General features: G+C 37.0%; 1 protein-coding gene across 1 annotated transcript in view; it reads left to right on the top strand.

Annotated features, from left to right (window-relative positions):
- Window positions 1–2,823: 2,823 nt before the first annotated feature.
- Window positions 2,824–18,854, top strand: part of TRPC7 (transient receptor potential cation channel subfamily C member 7) — a 67,163-nt gene continuing 51,132 nt past the window's right edge. The window contains exons 1-2 of the mRNA XM_083799156.1: window positions 2,824–4,099; window positions 5,026–5,803. Of these exons, the coding sequence (XP_083655282.1) occupies window positions 4,023–4,099; window positions 5,026–5,803 (855 nt within the window). The 5' untranslated portion in view covers window positions 2,824–4,022. The remainder of the gene's footprint in view (window positions 4,100–5,025; window positions 5,804–18,854) is intronic.

Raw genomic sequence — 18,854 nt, 5'->3', positions numbered from 1 at the left:
TTCTATGTATCGATTTGTGTCTGTTTGTAGAGCTTTGTTTCCTTAATTTTTGTTCATGGTTATAGCATGGCTTCAGTGATCAGATTTTCTTTGTGGAAGGGCTAATAGGGAAAAAATGTTCCATTTGATATATAATAGCTGTGGCAATTCCAAAGAGGCCTTAGGGATTCTACAGCCTTTCTGTGCCCTGATTCTTTTTATAAACATTGGTGTAAGTAGAAAGAAAAATAACAAGTAAAATTTCATTCTGACAGTTTCTGAGGCTGTACAGGAACAAGCGTTATGTTTTCAAAATGGATTTCCAAAGCTAAAATTTACTTTTCACCATGACAGAGTCAATGTTTTATCAAAGCTTCCCCTCACGGATGTTTTACCCAAAGTAGCTCATAGTAATGGTTACTTATCCTAGATTTCTGTAGTAGTTTCTAGGCAAAGAGGCCAATTGAAAGGGAACAAGGGAGAATCCTGTCAGCCTCTCTTCACAAAAAGGAAATCCAAAGACTAGTCAGAGTCCCTAAGTACCTAAAGGCATCTTTGTGAATGCCCTGCTCAATTTTCATGCTTTTGGTCACTTAAAAGGTGACATCACCTGAGAATTCCAGAATTACCATAGATACTAATACCCATTAATTTCAATACCTATTCAGACTTCAGATATATCTACTCAACTAGATATCATTCAGCCTGTCCTACATGCTTTTAAAGTTCTGGTTCAAATCCCTGTTGTAAAATCTCCAATTTAACCTCTTAAGGTATTAGTGTCTTTGAACATTTTCTCCAAGCCTGATGTCTAGATAGAAGTTTTGCTGCTCCATAGTAGCTTTTGCTGTGTGGGAACATGCTGCATGGGAATATGCTGTGTGGGACCTGAGAGGTGACAAAAGACCTTACATGGTGTAGACTGGAGCATTGTGGAAGGGAGGACCAAGGAGAAAAGGCATTTGTTAGGGTAGGCTCAAAATGAAGTAGCCTAGTTTCTTCTCTGTGTTTCCTTTGTCCTACATGGATGGCACTCAGCCATGAGAGTTTTGTTGCCAGAGTAAGATTTTCAGCTTCAACAGTGTTTTCAGTGACAACACACCAAGAAAAAACCTCATATTACGCCATGTTCCCATGTGAGATGTTGAGTGTCTCAGCTCCTGGTAACTTCAGTGCAAGTTCCAAGGATCTATTCTTAGCCACTTTAATTAAGAGCAGCGATACTCCCAGATGATGATTTGTTAAGAGCTAAATCACCTTTCAGAAATGGCTATTCTTCTCCACTTACCACAGGAGTCCAGGTGTATTATGGCTCGGCTGGCTTTATAAAGCTGGATGCACATTGCTGCAAGCAGTATTTAGGCCCTGAAATTTTTGGTTTCCTTTTCCCAGAACATTTTCTCTCCAACAACACTGCATACATTGGCATTCTTTCCTAGAAAAACACAATATTTAATTGCAGTGCCTGATGAGTTTGATCGCTAGCTGTCTCAATAAAATATGCAAATGCCGAGTCATTTCAATGCAAACCACCTTTAAACAAAAATGGTAAGATAAATGCAATCAAGTTACAATTACTTTTTTAAGAGAGCACATTACACACATTCAGTAAATATAATTATTTCTGAAACTGCCTGCACATAACTGAAAAGCAGAATAGAAAATGTGCCGAGTACAGTCATGACATCAGAGAAGACTTGGGTTTCCAAGATTCTCAGCTACTGCATATATTACTCTTTGCACTGCCACTTCTCTATCACGATTCAGTGTTCAGGTCAAAGAGTAATTATAACTTTCTTTTCAGAACAGGAGTTGATAGCTGAGCATTTCTCATGAAATCATTTAAAGTTAAAAGTATAATTTTTTATTCTTCTCCTGCTCTCTAGAAAGACAGTAAAGTGCAGTGGCTGAGATATTGATCTTGCCTGCTCATGAACAAGACTGGGGGTCATAATTCCCCTGAGGTGAAGCCCTCTGATTTATGGTACTCTTGTCCCTATCTGTAAGCAGTGGAGATTATTAACTCTGTGCTGCAGGGAAATCCCTGCAGAACATTTATTATAAGCACAATGTTGTATATTAATTATCTTTTTGGAGGGCAGGTATGCCATTCTGTTTCCTTTTTTTCTGACACAATTTCTGTTTCTATAAACAGTGTTTGAAACCAGCATTGTCTCTGGATTGAAGAAAGTGAAATGAAGGTTCTTTTTGGCATGTTGTTACTTATACAACAGACCAGTATGAAGTAACTCTAGGCCAAACTAATCTCTTTTCTCAGGCAAAGCTCTTAGAAATGGGCCAATGGTAGTATTTTATGTAGTTTTATGTTTACTTTAGGTGTCATTATAAGATTATTTGTGCATCACTTGCCTGGATTCTAATTCAGGAATAACAACATTTCAGTATAAAAAGGCTTTTTAAACATGTATTTTATCATTCTCTCTATATATGTCAAGAATCATACTTGTACATCAGGCAAAATATCTAATAGATTCCTCACTGCTGGAAATGCTCCATGTTTCTGGGGAGCTTCCACTACTGACCATTGAATACAATAAAAAATGTAAGTTTGCCAGTTATCTTACCATAAAATATTTTTAGAACATAAAAATGCTTTTTGTATATCAGAAGAATCCAGTGGCTTTCCACTTGCTTGAAGTAGCTATCACGATTAACTTCCTAAAATCTTTAGGCATCTGCAGTCCTGCCACACTCATGGGTTTTCACTGAGCAACTACTGGAGATGGATTAGTTTCCAACAGTTGCTTGAACCATTGCCAGATCATCTTTTTGAGGTTCTTAACTTTTTAAGATGCTTCATTTAACATCTAGGAAATCCCAAGACTGAAAATGTGTAAAGTGTTTTCTGGTACTGTATGTCTTCAATGAACAAAGCCTCTATTCAGGTGGAAAGCATTTATTTATATGTGAAATCTTGCTTGAACTCGGAAAGTCTTCAATACAGGTTTCTTAAGTGCTGTCCTGAATTTCTATGGACATGGGCTCCAGTTTACACAAGCACTTTAGCATATGGTTAAATAGTTCATTTTAAGTGCATTAGTCTTCTTGACCTCACTGAGACTGGCTGTGAGATGAAAGCTAATTGCTGTTTGTAATATTTGGGCTCCACTGCAATCAATGGAACCTGTTCTGTCAACTTCAAAGAGTTCCCAGTTTTACTCCAGGCATTTTGCTGCTTTAGAGACCTCTGTCTCCCTCTCAATGTTAGATATGTTAGTAGCACAGTATTATTTTTTTATTTTTTTATTTTTTTAAATTTTTACTGTTTTTGTTTTTTTTTTCCTGTAAAAAAGTTTCTGCACTCTTGGGGATTAATTTATTTAACTCTTTCTCCTCCATTATTCTGCCCCTCATCTTTGTATACTTTCTCAACTTTTATTCATACTGGAAGGGATTAATTTTAAGATTCTTGCATAATTTTATCTCTCAGTGGAGCATGGAATGTTATGTTCAGTTTCTTTCAGTTTTCAAGTTGTTCTACTGATGTGTTAAAGCCTAGAGGGAATGGTTCTTAATTATGAACCCCATTTTAAACTTTGTATGGTCACCAAAAAAAAAAAAAAGCTTTCTTAGGATTTGTTTGAATTTTAATGCAGCTGTTAAACATTACTATAAAATGTATATATAAATATAAACCTCTCTTCAATACTAGTTTTCTTACCTGGATCAGTTGAAAAAAGAGTTAAAATGACAGATGTATATATGTCTATATCTTAATTCCATAAGAACAGCTATCTGGAGAATTTCTGTGTCTGGACACTGGTATTTGGGGGTTCTTACATTCTCTTTTTTTCTTTTTCTTTTTCTTTTTTTTTTTTTTTTAATCCTGCTTCCTTTACTTTTTTCTTCTACCAAAGAATACATTACTGAAAGTAATGTATCTACTCCACTTTGTCTGTCTCTTGGCACCTTTTCCTCTCGTCATTCATGACAGCACTCTAAAACTCCAGTAGTAATTTTTTTTTCCAGAGCACCACATGAACTTTTCATTGAGTGAAGGTCAAAACTGACTTGGAGAACAGATGGAGCATGGAAAGATGAACCTTTGCCACCCACTGAGCATTAACACCTGCTTGTTTGTTACATCTGCCTGCTACAGGTTACATGCTCCTGAAAATTTTACCCAAGTGATTTAGGACTTGCCATTGGACTGAGTGCAAATGCCATTTGTGAAAGTGTTTTTGTTTTTACCTTTTTACTCAAGCTGTGCATTCTTTGGGAGTGTCAATTAACTTCATGTGCTTAGAGTCTAACAAAGGGACTATGATTTTGTTAAGTAAAATGTAAAGATTAACAGTGAGATGGCACTAAATGTAAAGTGTGAACTTTAAGAAGATAGGGAGATTCAGGATTCCTGTTGATTTTGTACAGTGGGGGAGTCTACATCCCCTTGGAGCCCAGTGGCACCTAACATAGTTTTCTTTGAAGATTTCAGTGGTGATGGAATAGGAATAATTTGTCTTCACCCATCAACTCCAAGTGAAGGCTTTTCAGCCACATAATCGGTGGGGAAACTAATGATCCTTTCTGATCTGTTCGTTCCTTTATCTTCTGTTTGTAGTCTTGTTGTTTGTCAGTAGTAGCTCTCAGAAAGCTGCTTATTGGGAAGTGACATGATCCTAAATCAGGAATTTTACCTGTGTTTTACAGTAGTGGCCCCTAGATTTTAGTACTTGTATTTAGAGTAGCTACCAACTGTATTTTAGCATGAAAATTTAAGCAGTCATACATTAAACTGCTCTAGATCAGGAAACAGAAAAATGGTATCATGTAACATGAAAGCAAGCAGTATTGGGTATTCTTGTTGAAATCTAGAAGGGTTTATGTCAGAAGAAAACTTGCCTGTTGTCCAGAAAACTATTCTTTATTTCACAGTTTCACAGTAAACAATTTTAAACATCTGTTTCAGATCATAAAAAGCCAGTAAGATCAAATAGTAATGAAGTATTTCTAACCTTACTTCAAGTTATGTGAAATTCTAAGTCTCCAAGAATAAAACCAACATTCTTTTCTGTTCTTCTGCAGGTTGAGAAACACCAATTATAAAAACATGCATCGAAGGCACACAACCCTTCGGGAGAAGGGCCGGAGGCAGGCCATTCGGGGTCCAGCCTACATGTTCAATGAGAAAGGCACCAGCCTGACTGCAGAAGAGGAACGTTTTCTCGATTCTGCAGAATATGGCAACATTCCAGTTGTCCGAAAAATGCTGGAGGAATCCAAAACCTTGAACTTTAATTGTGTTGATTATATGGGACAAAATGCCCTACAGTTAGCTGTAGGGAATGAGCATCTGGAAGTGACGGAGCTCCTCCTCAAAAAGGAGAATCTAGCTCGAGTTGGGGATGCACTTTTGTTAGCCATCAGTAAAGGATATGTGCGCATAGTCGAAGCAATATTGAATCATCCAGCCTTTGCACAAGGGCAGCGTCTCACACTAAGCCCCCTTGAGCAGGAACTGAGAGATGATGATTTTTATGCCTATGATGAAGATGGAACTAGGTTCTCCCATGACATTACCCCCATCATACTTGCTGCCCACTGCCAGGAGTATGAAATTGTTCACATCTTACTACTAAAAGGCGCACGGATTGAAAGGCCACACGACTATTTTTGCAAGTGCAACGAATGTATTGAGAAACAGAGGAAAGACTCCTTTAGTCACTCTCGATCAAGAATGAATGCCTACAAAGGATTAGCCAGTGCTGCTTATTTGTCTCTTTCCAGTGAAGACCCTGTCCTTACCGCTTTAGAACTAAGCAATGAATTGGCCAGACTAGCCAACATTGAAACTGAATTTAAGGTAATTTACTACCATGGTTTTATCCTTGGTTTGAATGTGTTCAGAGTACTGTATATTTCATATGTCTGATCAAGTCTTGGCTTGCAGTCTTGGGGGGAGGAAACAGAAGCAATAAAATCTGTCATATGCATTCTCCAGATAGTAAATATTTGGGACTGAATATTGCTTATTTTAACAGAGCCATCCTTACTTGGAATTTTTATTTTGTATACTGTGATTACTTAGAATCTTTAGCTTGCAGCAGGAATAAAAACCAAATTATTTTATTCCAAAAATGAAGACATTTCCTGTAAGAAAGGTAAGTCTTTTTTAATTGATTTTAAATCTATTTTAGAGACAAAAATCAACAGATTGGCTTAATTGATTAAGAATCCAACATATCTAGTTGTGTTACAATGAAAAAAGGTATAAATTAAGCTCTTTTGGTTTTTGGCAAAACATTTCAAATTGCATGAATGATGAATTGATGATTGATGAATTTCATGATAAGGGAGGGGGAAAATCATAAAGAGATTCTTATTTAGTTTATTATCATGCCAAACATAGCAGTGACACTTGCAGAACTCTTTGACAAGTTCTTTGAGATTTGCATTATCATAATGAGTTTGTAAATGTCCAATGTCATTTGCATTATTTCACTAAGTCATTTATGTGGGATAAATAGTATTGTCTCCCTTCATAACATAAATTAATCATGGAAAAACTCATTTTCAGTGGCTCAGTCATCAACTTAAGACCATTCTCTGACTTATAACTACTGTGCAGCTACAATCATGATCAATGACACTAGGGTAATATAGTCTGTGTTGTGGGTAAACTGGGGCAGGATGCCTGTCAGGAATCCATTATTTTTAATTTAGAAAACTATTCAAATGTTAAAACATCCATTTCAAGGTATACAGCTATATGCTCTCTAATTTAAAAGTGCCAAGAAGCATGCTCTCAAGCTGTTACATTTGAAACTGTAGTAAGTCTGTAGTAGGGGAAAAATACCCAAACCACAGACCTTTTTAGGCAACAAAATTAGGGCAAAATCTTGCAAACTCTTTTTCCCCTTGTGAATCAGAATTGGAAAGACACAACATTTTAAAAGAAAGTTTTTACCCACGTAACATTCAGTCCTGGAAAAGCAGCCTCATCGAGTTCAGTGAGGCTGACTGCTTAAGTGAGGGTTACTTTGGTGTGAAAGCACTGTGGGCTCACCCCCACAGTTAACATTAATATCTCATTAATGTTCCAACTTCTTTTTAGTAGGAAAACGTATCCAGTGTGGAGCATGAGAAGTCTCAGTATTGCATGCCTATCATCTCTGATAAGTGGCTTGCTGCAGAAAAATAAGTCTATCAGAATCCTTGCTTTTGTTCATAGAGCTGCCAGCATAGTTGAGACTGGCACTGGCAGATACAAGAATCCTCCAGGAGAAAACAAGATCTTGAGTGTTGAATAGTCTCATGGTGGTTAGCCCACAGCTACCCAAGCCAACAGTTGGATGTGAATAAATCAATACAGGAAAATCATTAAAAATCCTTTGCCAATTTTTTGTATTTCCAGGAAGGTTTTCAAATTTTCATTGCCTTATAAGAAGGTTCTGTGCAACACACACCTATGTATGTTAGTGAGGTACCTCAGAAGTTAAACCCATGCAGTAGTGCACTTCAAAATTTTCATACTCTTTTAATATATTTACATTTCCAGAAATAGGAAACATATCAATATTATAATGTATTCTCACTGTAGGAAAATTAATTCAGATGTATGTATTTATTCAAAAATATTTATTCTTATTAATATAATCATTGTGGTACAGAATAGGGTATTAATACAGCAGTGTTTTTTATTTTTTTTTACAGAAGTTGACATTATAAGATTTTATTTCTAGAAAATAGAACATTTTCTGAAAATGTACTTAAGAATTTCACAAATGATGAAAAATTTATGAAATCAGACAAGATCCAGAGGACTTGTTTTGTGTGTGCTTTAAAAAAAAAATATTTTCCCCAACCTTTTACTTTTTCTGAAGTTCTGTAATTACCATCAGCCCAGAGAACTCAACATTTCTCATGCAGATATCTTCACAGGTACTGTCTGTCTGTCCATAGCTAGGTGACTCTTCTAAGACTCAAATGTTAATAGCAGAGATAACAGAATCATTTTTATATGTCCATTGATCCCCTTGGCAGATTAAATTTCTAGAAAGCCATCTGCAGGAAATGCCCTTGCAACTACTTTTAAGAGCAGCAGCAGGCTTAATATTACTGTACACATCCTGACAGAAAGGCAGGATAGCAGCTTTGTTTATTTACTCTTTTCTTAAAGCTGTGACTGTGAACTCCTGTTTCTGATGGGATCCCACTCTAGACCCAGGTCTGTGTTACAACCTTCCATGCTCCCAAAATAAACTACATTCTTCAAGATCAGGAAATGTCCTTGTGATGAAGACAATCAGCCAATTCATTCCATTTAGCAATCCAGGCAAATTAAATTACAGAATCACAAAGTAGGCTATGAAAAAATCTCACCAATCATACGTGGTAAATAAGATCTCAGCTCCTGTTGATTAAAATGTTACTGAAAACATGATCAAAAACACCACCTGGAAGACATATGGTGTGTGGTCTTTCCTTTATCAATCCTACCAACGTTGTCAGTTCATTTACTATAGCATGTGTTTTGTTTCTAAATGATATGCCTCCTGCTGTTGCTCTTTTGATTGTTGTCCTTTCTCTATAAAATGTTGAGATCCAAAAGTGACCATGTATTTGTGGCACGTCCAGGCTGATGGGCTGCAACTAGCTGCTGCCCTATTTATGAGGAACAATGGCTCATGTGGCAGCAAGTCAAGTGTGTAGATGCCTACAGAGATATGCCTGCTAGGAACTGCTTGTCGTTTCAGTGGGGCTGCAGTAATGTGAGACAGCTGAGGCTCAAAATACTAAATCCTCATGGTACCAAAAAAGAGTGGTAAAACAGGAGTCTCAATGGCTTGTATCAGTTAGGGATAGTCTGGCATCCCCACAATTTAACTCTTTTTCCAGTAAGGTAGCACCACCTTTTTTCTACCTGAATTGTTAACTTCACAGGAAGTACTTGACCTAAACCTTTTAAGAAAAATGACCTTATAAAGTTTCTCAGTATTCCTGGCTTTAGCTTTGCAAATGAGAAACTGAGACCAGATCCTATACTACTTTTTATTTATTTATTTATTTTCTACATGGAATGTAAAAATAATGTGAAGTTCTAAGAAAACTTGGAAAGAAGAGCTGACTGAAAAAAATGAATCTCTGCAGTCCTGGCTGGGAAATATTTTGGCATAAAAATGTATGGAGTTAAGGAAAAAAAAAAACGATTATTTATACTATTGTTTTTTGAAATGAATGATAAGAATGATAAGAAAATAGAAAAGAGCAGAAAACTTGTGGAAGCAAAATAGCTGGGAGAGGAAGCATTTTGTGAGAAGGGAAATAGCAACAAACAACAAACTTAGACAAAAAAATACTGAAAACCATCAGGATGATAAACAATAAGATGCTACTTTGAAATTGGAAGGAAGATTATTTGCTGCCTATCCAAACTGAAGAAACCCTTAGACCTTTTTGTTCTCAGAACTGACTGATTTGAGACAGCCCCTGAGATTCATCTTCCATAAAAAAAAAGACACTGTTGTGGGAACTTTCCTAATTAGCTTCGTGAACACTCTTATAAATCAATCGCTTAATTTTTCTGCTCTGACCTGCTCTTCCTTGAGTGATCCTTTTATCCCTCCATAATCCCTTGCCTTGACATACTCTCTGGCAAGCATCTTACTTCAGATATGTCCAGAAACACCTTTTATTAGTCGTATTTATTAATTCAGCAAGATGCTTTTTGAGACTTTAGTGTTTTTATGTGGATGTACTTTAGATTTTCATTTAATTTTCCATCATTTTTGTTCTTTTTGTTATTTTTTTTTTCATTCAGACAGGACATATGCTTTTAAAAAGACATCTTTTCACTTGTGCAGCCTTTTCTTTGCTGCTTCTCTTTGTTGGCTTTTAAGAAGAGAAGACAGAAGAAACTTCTAAAATCTAGTCCCATAGGTGGAATATACTTTTTCAACAATTTTATTTTGTCTTCCACAACTACCATCAATCTTATCTAGTTCCTATTTCGAAAAGTAAGACTCACCATTATAAATTCTTTTGCTTATATGAATGGTCACTATTCCCGAGTGATTGTTTCTTGCACCAGGTCTGTGCACACTGCAGTGGAATGGTTATTTCTCTTCCTGGGTATTCTCTGACAACTGCTCCAAAAAGCATCTGCTCAGGAGTGAAAAACAATTCTCACTGCATCCCTTTCCTCTGCTGCCTCTTGTGACTCATTGCTAAATTTCCAATTGAGAGAGCAGGCCAGCAGGTTATTCAGTTTTATCCAAAATTAATGCCCGATGACACTGGCCTTTGATGTGGCTGGGCCAAAACATCCCTTTCAGATGCCTGTTGATCTGCAGTCTGTGCTGTAATTAGCTTGTTCTCTTCTGTTGTCTCTATGTTATATCAACTATCTTTGGCTCCTCTAAGGGAAATCCCTGCTGCCTTAGAGGCCATCTTGGTACCAAAGTCAAAAGGATGACTCACTTTATGTTTTATTTTTTTTACTCAAGTATGACCCCTGAGAAAGAAGAAAAATCAATACAAAGCTAAATGCATTTATGCTTCTAATACACAAAGACTTGTACACTTCTGTAGAAATGGTGAAAGCTCTTATGTCTTAAAGTATGCTTGTAACTTATAATCTTTTTTTCAAGGGTTTTTTTTTTTTTGGGGGGGGGGGAAGCATATAAACATTTCCAGGTCAGTCTTTAATGAGAACATTATTTGTTCTTACAGATGAGGTTAGGGATGTGGTTTGGTATTTTTTAACTTTGGAAAATAACTGTCCCTTTTCTTTTTCGCTCTCACCTAAAAGCCCTTTATCCCTACTGCCTTGAAAACGTGTATTTAAAAGCTATTGGTCTTTTTTTTCTTTCTTTCTTTCTTTTTTCATTTTGCAAATGCATAAGAGGTACAACCAATTACTCAGCTCATAATACAGGAAACAATCAAGTCCCAGTAAAGCAGAAAAACAGATTTCCTATTATTAAAATTTTAACTTGTTCTTGGAAGAACGTAGGTATTAAAATAAGAGAGGAAATTAAAGACGGTCATGGGAATAGCCTGGGAGAAGGAAAATATATTTAAGCCTTGTAGTGAAATTTGTGTTTCACTCACCAAGTGGGATTCTGCACATGAGGAACTCATTCTTCATGCTGTTCTTTATCAAACACCAATACACTAATAATAGATTGTACACTGGATTTGTCTGAGAGCTAAATTAATTAACCACAGATATAATTTGCATTGATATATAGCAGGGACTGTGGAAAATTGATGTAGAGAAACCTTCTGACCTTAAAAACAAAATGAAACAACAACAACAAAATATGACTTCTATTATTTTATTTAAATATTTATAAATTAAGAAATATCCTTGGTATTTTGAGAGCTGTTATTTTAAGTGTTTTCTCTATGCCTGTTCTGTGATTAAATCATTTTCTCCCTGGCACATTGCCCAAGCAAAATGGTTTTAAAATGTTTCTTGAGAAGAAAATCTCCAAAGCTTTTCAGCATGGTTTAGAACCAATGCCAAAGCTGTGATGCCTGGAGCTGTCTTGAAAAAATATATCTGTATCTGTGAATGTGAAGGTATGTTAGCATCTGTCTATGTCTATTCACAGTAAAGCGGAGTAGTAGATGCTATGATTCATAGTAAAGGGTATAACTTAGCCATATACAACCCACATGAGCATCTGGAAAAAATAAGAGTTATTGATGAAAGTTGTAACTCTAGCAGCAGTACAAGCCACTGTGCAGTTGCATAAAATTGGATCCTGGTCACTGCTTACAAGGTCATTTAGCCTACTTTTTGGATGTTTGAGTGATATTGTTGTAAAAGTCTCCCAGCTAATATTGGTAAAAAAGAAAAAGAAATCTTCTTTAAGAGTTGACAGAATATTTTCTGCAGGAAATGTTCCCTTCACTTTCCCAGAGGAAAAAGCCTATGTCTGTTTTGAAAGAGTGGAGGTGAAAAAAGATTCAAGAGGTTTAATCATAGATGTGTCAGTGTAAGAAACCTGAATATTCTAACTAATGCCTGAAGGGTTTTGTCCCCTTCAGAAAATTGTTTGGAGGAAATGTCTGGTCCTACACTAACTTTACTGAGCCATGATTTTCAGGAAATACATTTGAATGAGTGACACCTTATGTAGTATAACTTGGTGCATTTTCATATATTTAGAAGAGAGGGCTTTAGAGAAGAGAAATCTCCTTTCCATCCATCTTAATACTGAACTTTTGATAATAAGTAGAAGGGGAGAGTCATTTGCTTTTGATATAGACCATCTCTGAATATTCTGTAGTCAAGGGAAAGCATAATAAATTTCGTAACAGGTTAATCAGGAATATAAAATTTGATAGCAGGGAACTAATAATTTAGAAATAATTCCAAAATTCAATTACATATAAAAACTTCAGCTTCTCACAACTGTATTAATTTAATATTTAGTAACAGCTTTAATGTGGGAGAAAAGCTCCAGTACTTGGTAAAATCATGGCTTATTTATCCTCTTAGGATTTGTTGAAACCATGATTTCACCCCCACCTCTTGAAAGAAATATGTAAAGTTAAACTGGTAGGTCTGATCTAAGGTTGCCCACTGCTCATAGGTTCCTCTCTTTGTACAAATGAGAAATAATCTGTCGCATCTTGGATGGAGAGATCCATCACAGCAAACTAAACAATGAGCAGTTGTTTTGGTCAGTAGGATTTATGCTCCAGCCCAACCTTTACCAAGAGTCTGGGCTATCCCAGAGCAATTTATCTTTGTCTCTCCAGTCTCTAGGCAAGAAGGATGGGGTGAATTTCTCTGTGCTGTCCCTCATTGTTCTGCCAGGGGACTTGGGGTTGTGCAGGCAGATGGAGGTGGCTGCTGCTGCAGTGCTGAGCTGCTCAGCTGCATCCTCGCTGCTGCTGCTGTGGAGAGGAGCGCTCCCGTTTCCCTGCCAGTTTGCTGCCAGCTGCTAGTAACACTGGGATAAATAGGGGGAGCGATTTGGCCGGTTGCCTGGGTTTAGTTAACAGTGACAGAGTGTTTTCTTTTCTTACCCATTGAGTGTGCAAGGCCAAATGAGTCCTGGTGTTCAAAACTGGTGCGTCTACTCGATGGAAATGCAGACAAGGCTCCTGACCCCTGCAGTTGGCCACTTCTAGAGGAGACTTGTTGGCCCTTTCCATGCCAGGCCTCTAACAGCAAGCACAGATTTTGTGTGCCTTTGAGCTTGCCCTTACCAGCACACTCACCATTCATTTTAGAGAGTTTTCTCAGAGCACTTATGGATATAAAATTGCACAGTAATGCAATTACCCTTTCTCCTCCCCTCGGCAATAAATGGTACCAAGAGGTATACTCTAGAGCACCAAAGATGAAGACATTTTTCAGAAAGATGAAATCAAATTATTGATGGGGAAAACAGATGGAAAATGATGCTATTACTATTGCAATATCAGAGTAACACAATATTGGTAAGCTTTGTGTTTAATTGGAAACACCAAATGCCCAAGCTTTCAGCTAACACCAGCGCATTGGTTTTTAGGGAATAGTTAGGAGCCAAGCAGTTTGTGATGAGCAAGATGACTGGTTTCCAAAGACTGCTGCTTATTATTCACATTGGGCAAGGATATCTACTGGAACTACAAACGAGCATAATTAGGACTATTGCTCTGAATAGAATAATAACACTAGATCAGCAGATGGGAGAATAGAGTCAGGTACATTTATCCAAGGCACTGTAGGGAATTCATATTGTATTAATGAATGTAAACGAAGTCATACATTCTGAGCATCTCAAGTCCAACATCAAAGTGGATGCAGATGGGAAGTGATTTAGTTTATCGCTCATTGTGTTGTTAATTGTTGTTATTGTAGATAATTATAATGAACCCATCCTCACTGCATCTAGACAGACTATCCACTGGATTGTGGATAAACAGGAATGGTATACAAACAATTTTACATTACCATAAAATGGTGCTAGGTACTTTAGTGTCTATGGTTTTTGGCATTTACGTGATAAAAAATACCAATTTCCTGGAATATAATTTGTTGCAGAGAATTTTACACCAGTGCAGTATAGAAATTGCTCATTGCCAATAATAATTGCCAATAAATGATAATTTCATTATCACTATTCAATCATCAGGAACTGGACTCATTTCAGAACAGAGAAATACAATTATATACTTTCTATATTCATACTTCTGCTTAAAAAAGTGCCGCAGCATCATTTCTTAGTGCTCATAGGGAGAGGATTGATGTCCATACAGCTCAGTGCTAGAACTCGGCAACTGGAAATCACGTTTTTCTGAAGTGCTCAGCTGCTGGTTAGGTGCTGTGGGGACCAGTATTTCTTCCACCAGCACTTTGTACACTGGTGCTTGTTTCTAGTTTTCCAAGGAGCTGTTGTTGTTGGACATTGGGAACTCTGGCTGTTGACTGTTTGAGACCTGGAAGACATACACTTGTTTTAGTAATCAATGTAGTTGTATCGTGGCTCTCAATTAAGCCAGCATTACTTGCAGGCTCCATTAAAAGGAGTCTGCCTCCTTATATACTGGTGCAGTAATCAAAACTCTTCTGAGAGACAGGACTTAAGCAAGCTGAAAGTGACAAATTTAGATTAGCTTAGAGAAAAAAGCATAGCTGTGTTAAGCAATTGATTGATTTAAATTTAAATCCATTATTTTCTCCATCTGGTTATGAGGAAAAACGGGGGTTTTAAGCAGCTGAGCTGAAATAAGCCATACAATTGAGGAAGAGTAGCTAATGGTTTTAGTGCAAACTACCTAACCTGTCTCAAGTTGTATAGGAAATGTTGATCTCTGCCAGTGGGGCTGGTAACAGAAAGGTCAGGGAAGTAATAAACACAGGAAAATCCCACAGAAAAAGTGTGGAAGGTGTGTGAAATGAGGAGAGTGGCCCAGAGATAACTTTTGCTTTTATACATCTACCACATCTGATCTGCAGATGTGCTGCACATCCTTGTGTTGTGTGCAAGTGCTCTTGAAGAAAACAAAACAGGTGACAAAAATATAAGTTAACCCCTGCACTGCACTGGGCTCCTGCTCTTATGAAATGCTTATGGGGTAAGAAAAGGAATTCTTTCTGCAAGATGATGGAATTAAGGTTGTGATAAATGTTCCTTTAATGCAAGGGGCTCTTCCTTTTTTAAAAATAAGAAAAGCCATTTCTCAGTGTCATATTCCCACAGAAAGAGCAAGCAAATATTTGAGAATAATGCAGAAGGATTGAGCCTTGCACTGCGTCATCATAAGCTTGATTTTGCTGCTGGTATTAATGGATGTTAAGTTCTTCACCAACAGAATTAGCAGGATATTATTTTGAAATGTGTCTTTTGTATTTAATAAAGAGAAGCTGTCGACAAGGCATAGGGAGACAGACCTCCTTCACTGAATGTGCATATCCCTGCACTTTGAATGCCAAAGCATTTAGCTAATACCCCTGTATAGCCTGTCCTGTTTTATATTACATCCAGGGCTGCTGTCTTCTGAAAACAGGTGTTTCAGCATAAACATTCAAATGAGCTTGAGAAAATCTGCAGGAAGGTAAAAAAACACCTTTTAATTAGTTGAGCAATCAAAAACACGTGGCTTACTTGTGATGTGGGTTTGAAAACCAGCTGAGATTTTATGAAAGAGAAGCATATCAAGAATCAAAGTTTTTCAGCTTTTTTCTTATGCTGAAAAGCTGCTGTGCCAACTCTGAATTTTAAATACTCTAATTTAAAAAATAAAAATAAAAATTGTCAACCAACGTCATTTCTATTGTAAGTGTATTTAAATATCTACAGAGACCTGGAATAAAGTGTTAGTTCTCTGCTGAATAAGATTGATTTTATTCTGTGCCCTGGTGTGCTATGGAGAAGCTCAGTGACAGTATTTGTCAGGATGAAGGTGACATTGTGTGAAAGGAGTGCAGGAGCAAGAGGTGTTCTTCAGGTAACTTCTTAAATGCCTATTAAAAAAAGAATTATACTCTGTTCAGGGTGAGAACTTTAAATAAGTCAAATGATCTGCCAATTTCAGTATTCGCCTGTACAGGAAATATTTTAAATTTGAAGTAGAAGAAAAAAATAAATCCAAGTAATAAAAAAAAAAAAAGTAGATTTTAAAATCTCTTATGCTAGGGAATCTAAAGTTTTGGCTAAAGAGTTAGGAATTGCCTTTGGTCTCAGTCCTTGTTTTTTTCCTAGGATATTTGAATAGATTATTGTATTTACTTCCCCCAATAAACCATTGTGCCAAAGTAATTTTAGTTTACAATTAAAAAATAATAATAAATCTGGTTTTAAGATCTTTGCATAAAATGAAAGCTTTTAAGAAGGTATAAAAGTGAAGTATTTTCCATGTTCCAATGTTTTTATTAATGGAGAGTGTATTAAATTTATTTGTTAGTTTAGGTCCTACAGAGGCTGTGTATATTGGTATAGTTGGTAGGCATATAACAGATGCAGTGAAAAATAATAGAAATAAAATGTGGAGGTGTCTGCTGCTTTTGACTGTTTAAACTGTAAAGTTCTTGGAATATTCAGTGATAAATTTACAGGATCTGTTTCTCATAGTTATCACTTTAAATAATGAACTTTACTCTGCATTCAGTTTTATAAACTGATAACGGATATAAATCATAGTGCATAATGAGGTTTTTACTGAGAAAAAAAATAGAAAGAAACAACCTTCTGTTGAACATAATTTATATTTAGTGACATCTGGTGTAACATCAATGATCTATTATTGCAGAAGCTTACTCAATGTTACTCATCTGGACCTGTGAAAGATGCTATAAAAGCACAGTTATAAATTTTAAGGGATTTCCTAAGTCCACCACAGAAATCCTTATCACTGTCTTGGCTAGCTTCTTTAATGATCCGGTGTATCTGCCGGAAAATAAATACAAGATGAACTACAGTCAGTGGGTTGTTTTCATACAGCTCCATCCCCTTGTTGAAGGGAGATGTCTCAGAGATCAGCTTCAGCAGTGCATATGAGGAGATGAATTAAAGCTAGAAAGCCTGATCTATAGTGAAGAAAAGAGGTACAAAAAAAAAAAAATACCTATGATGAATCAGTCAGTGAAGCTGCCATTGAAATCCCCGTAATGATGCAAGGGATGATATTTTCATGGCTCATTGGAAGGCACACAATTTTTGGTCCTCACTCAAAGCATACTGTTTTTTTCTGGACTTCTTTTGCCAAAAATAACATGAACACAGACAACACTGTCTGCTTTGTCCTTAGGCTCTTTTATTGCACACATCTCTTGCTGTCTCCTGACACTCCCTTGCAGGATTTAAAAGAGCACTTTGCCTTGGGGCACTGCCCCTCTGCACTGCCACACTGCGACCTGGCACTCCTCGGAGAGCAATGCAGGTGCCACGCTTAGCCTGGCTCCATTTAGAAAGTACCAAATTGTTTGGAAAACAACACAGGCACATTTTTGAAATGTCAAACTCTTGTATTTGAACAGCTTGTTTATTATATTATGCTCTTTGGGGGTGAAGAAGTCAAGGTCTGGATCATTTCAAAATGAACCAGTGGCATCTGTTGCTACCTCCAGACAGACTTAGCAACATGCACCTGAGTAGTGAAATGTTTTAAATGAGCACTTGGCTTTATTTTTAGAGATATGCCCATTGAATATGACACAGCACACTCAAAGGTCTAAAAAATCACTGATGTGCTGCCACTTAAGAAATAAGAGAACATAAACCAACGAGATGTTGTTCTTTCTGGAAGATTAACTCTGTAGCCTTGGCATCATCTGTGCATACAGGCATTTAGTCTGGAAATAATAGAAATGCACTTGGCTGTATTCAAAGATACCAGCAGTTACATGCATAGTCAAAAGAGCTCTGGGGAAGGGTTTTCAGTGCCCCTGAGAAGACAACGTGGTTACAGGAGCAGGAGCAGTGCTAGGACCTTTCTTAGCAACTCCTCTCACCTTCCTCCCTCCCACAGGCCTTGTGCTTTTTTTCCTTCTGAAGCATATGGCCAGTCACAGACAGTGTAAATACCCAGAAGGAAATTGGTCCAACAGCTTCTAAACTGGCTCTTGCATTTTTCATGAGAAATCTAATTGGTAAATATTTATAAGCACTTTGAGTATTTGACATGATTGTTATTTAAAATCTTCATTTCAAATCTGGCATGTAGTATTACTGGCTTCCCCACTCCTTTCTCTTACCTTTGTTTTCTTTCTACATGCATTTTTATTTGGGGCAGTTTTCTGTTCATTTTTACAGATTCGTTTTACATTTTATTTCCTTTCTGCTGCTTCTCCTCAAAATGATTATCTCATCAATGCAATATTTCCCTCCGTGATATATGTGTATGTGTGATGCGGACTAAATGCAAAGAGCCAAGAGCTTCAAGGAGATATCAAGAGTCTCTGTGCTACGTGCCTACAGCTTTCATGTGCACTGCAAATTTAATGCTAGGCAGAAATGCCAAATTTACTGCCAAATACACAGCTCACAGACAGGAGGTTGGATTTAACAGGTTTGTGCCATGCAATTAACCTATGAACATACTGAGAGCATGCAGAGGTTTTCTGGTGTCATGGCAGCACCAGTCACAGGTGCTGGACGTGCATGGTCATGAGTTGAAGATGTCTTGGATTTGTGTGGAAACCCTCTATTCCAGCAAGCCAGGTTTATAAGACAGGCAATATATGATGGATAGAACTTTATACAGTATATAGACCAACCATCTTCTCTGCTCCCCTTTTTCTCAGCTGACATTTATTTGGCCAAGAAATACGTGTATTGATAAGCAACATTAGGCTGTATTTCTTAAATAGAAAAAAGGCTGTAGGTGAAATCATCCCGAGCCAAATATGTTGTTGTATATTCAAAGGGATACGCTTCTGTGATACTAGACTTTTCTGTGATACTTCTGTG

This window comes from Anser anser (genome assembly GCF_964211835.1).
Source record: "Anser anser genome assembly, chromosome: 14".
NCBI lineage: Eukaryota > Metazoa > Chordata > Aves > Anseriformes > Anatidae > Anser > Anser anser.
The sequence above is the reverse complement of the archived record's forward strand: the minus strand, read 5'-3'. Positions and strand labels throughout refer to the sequence as shown.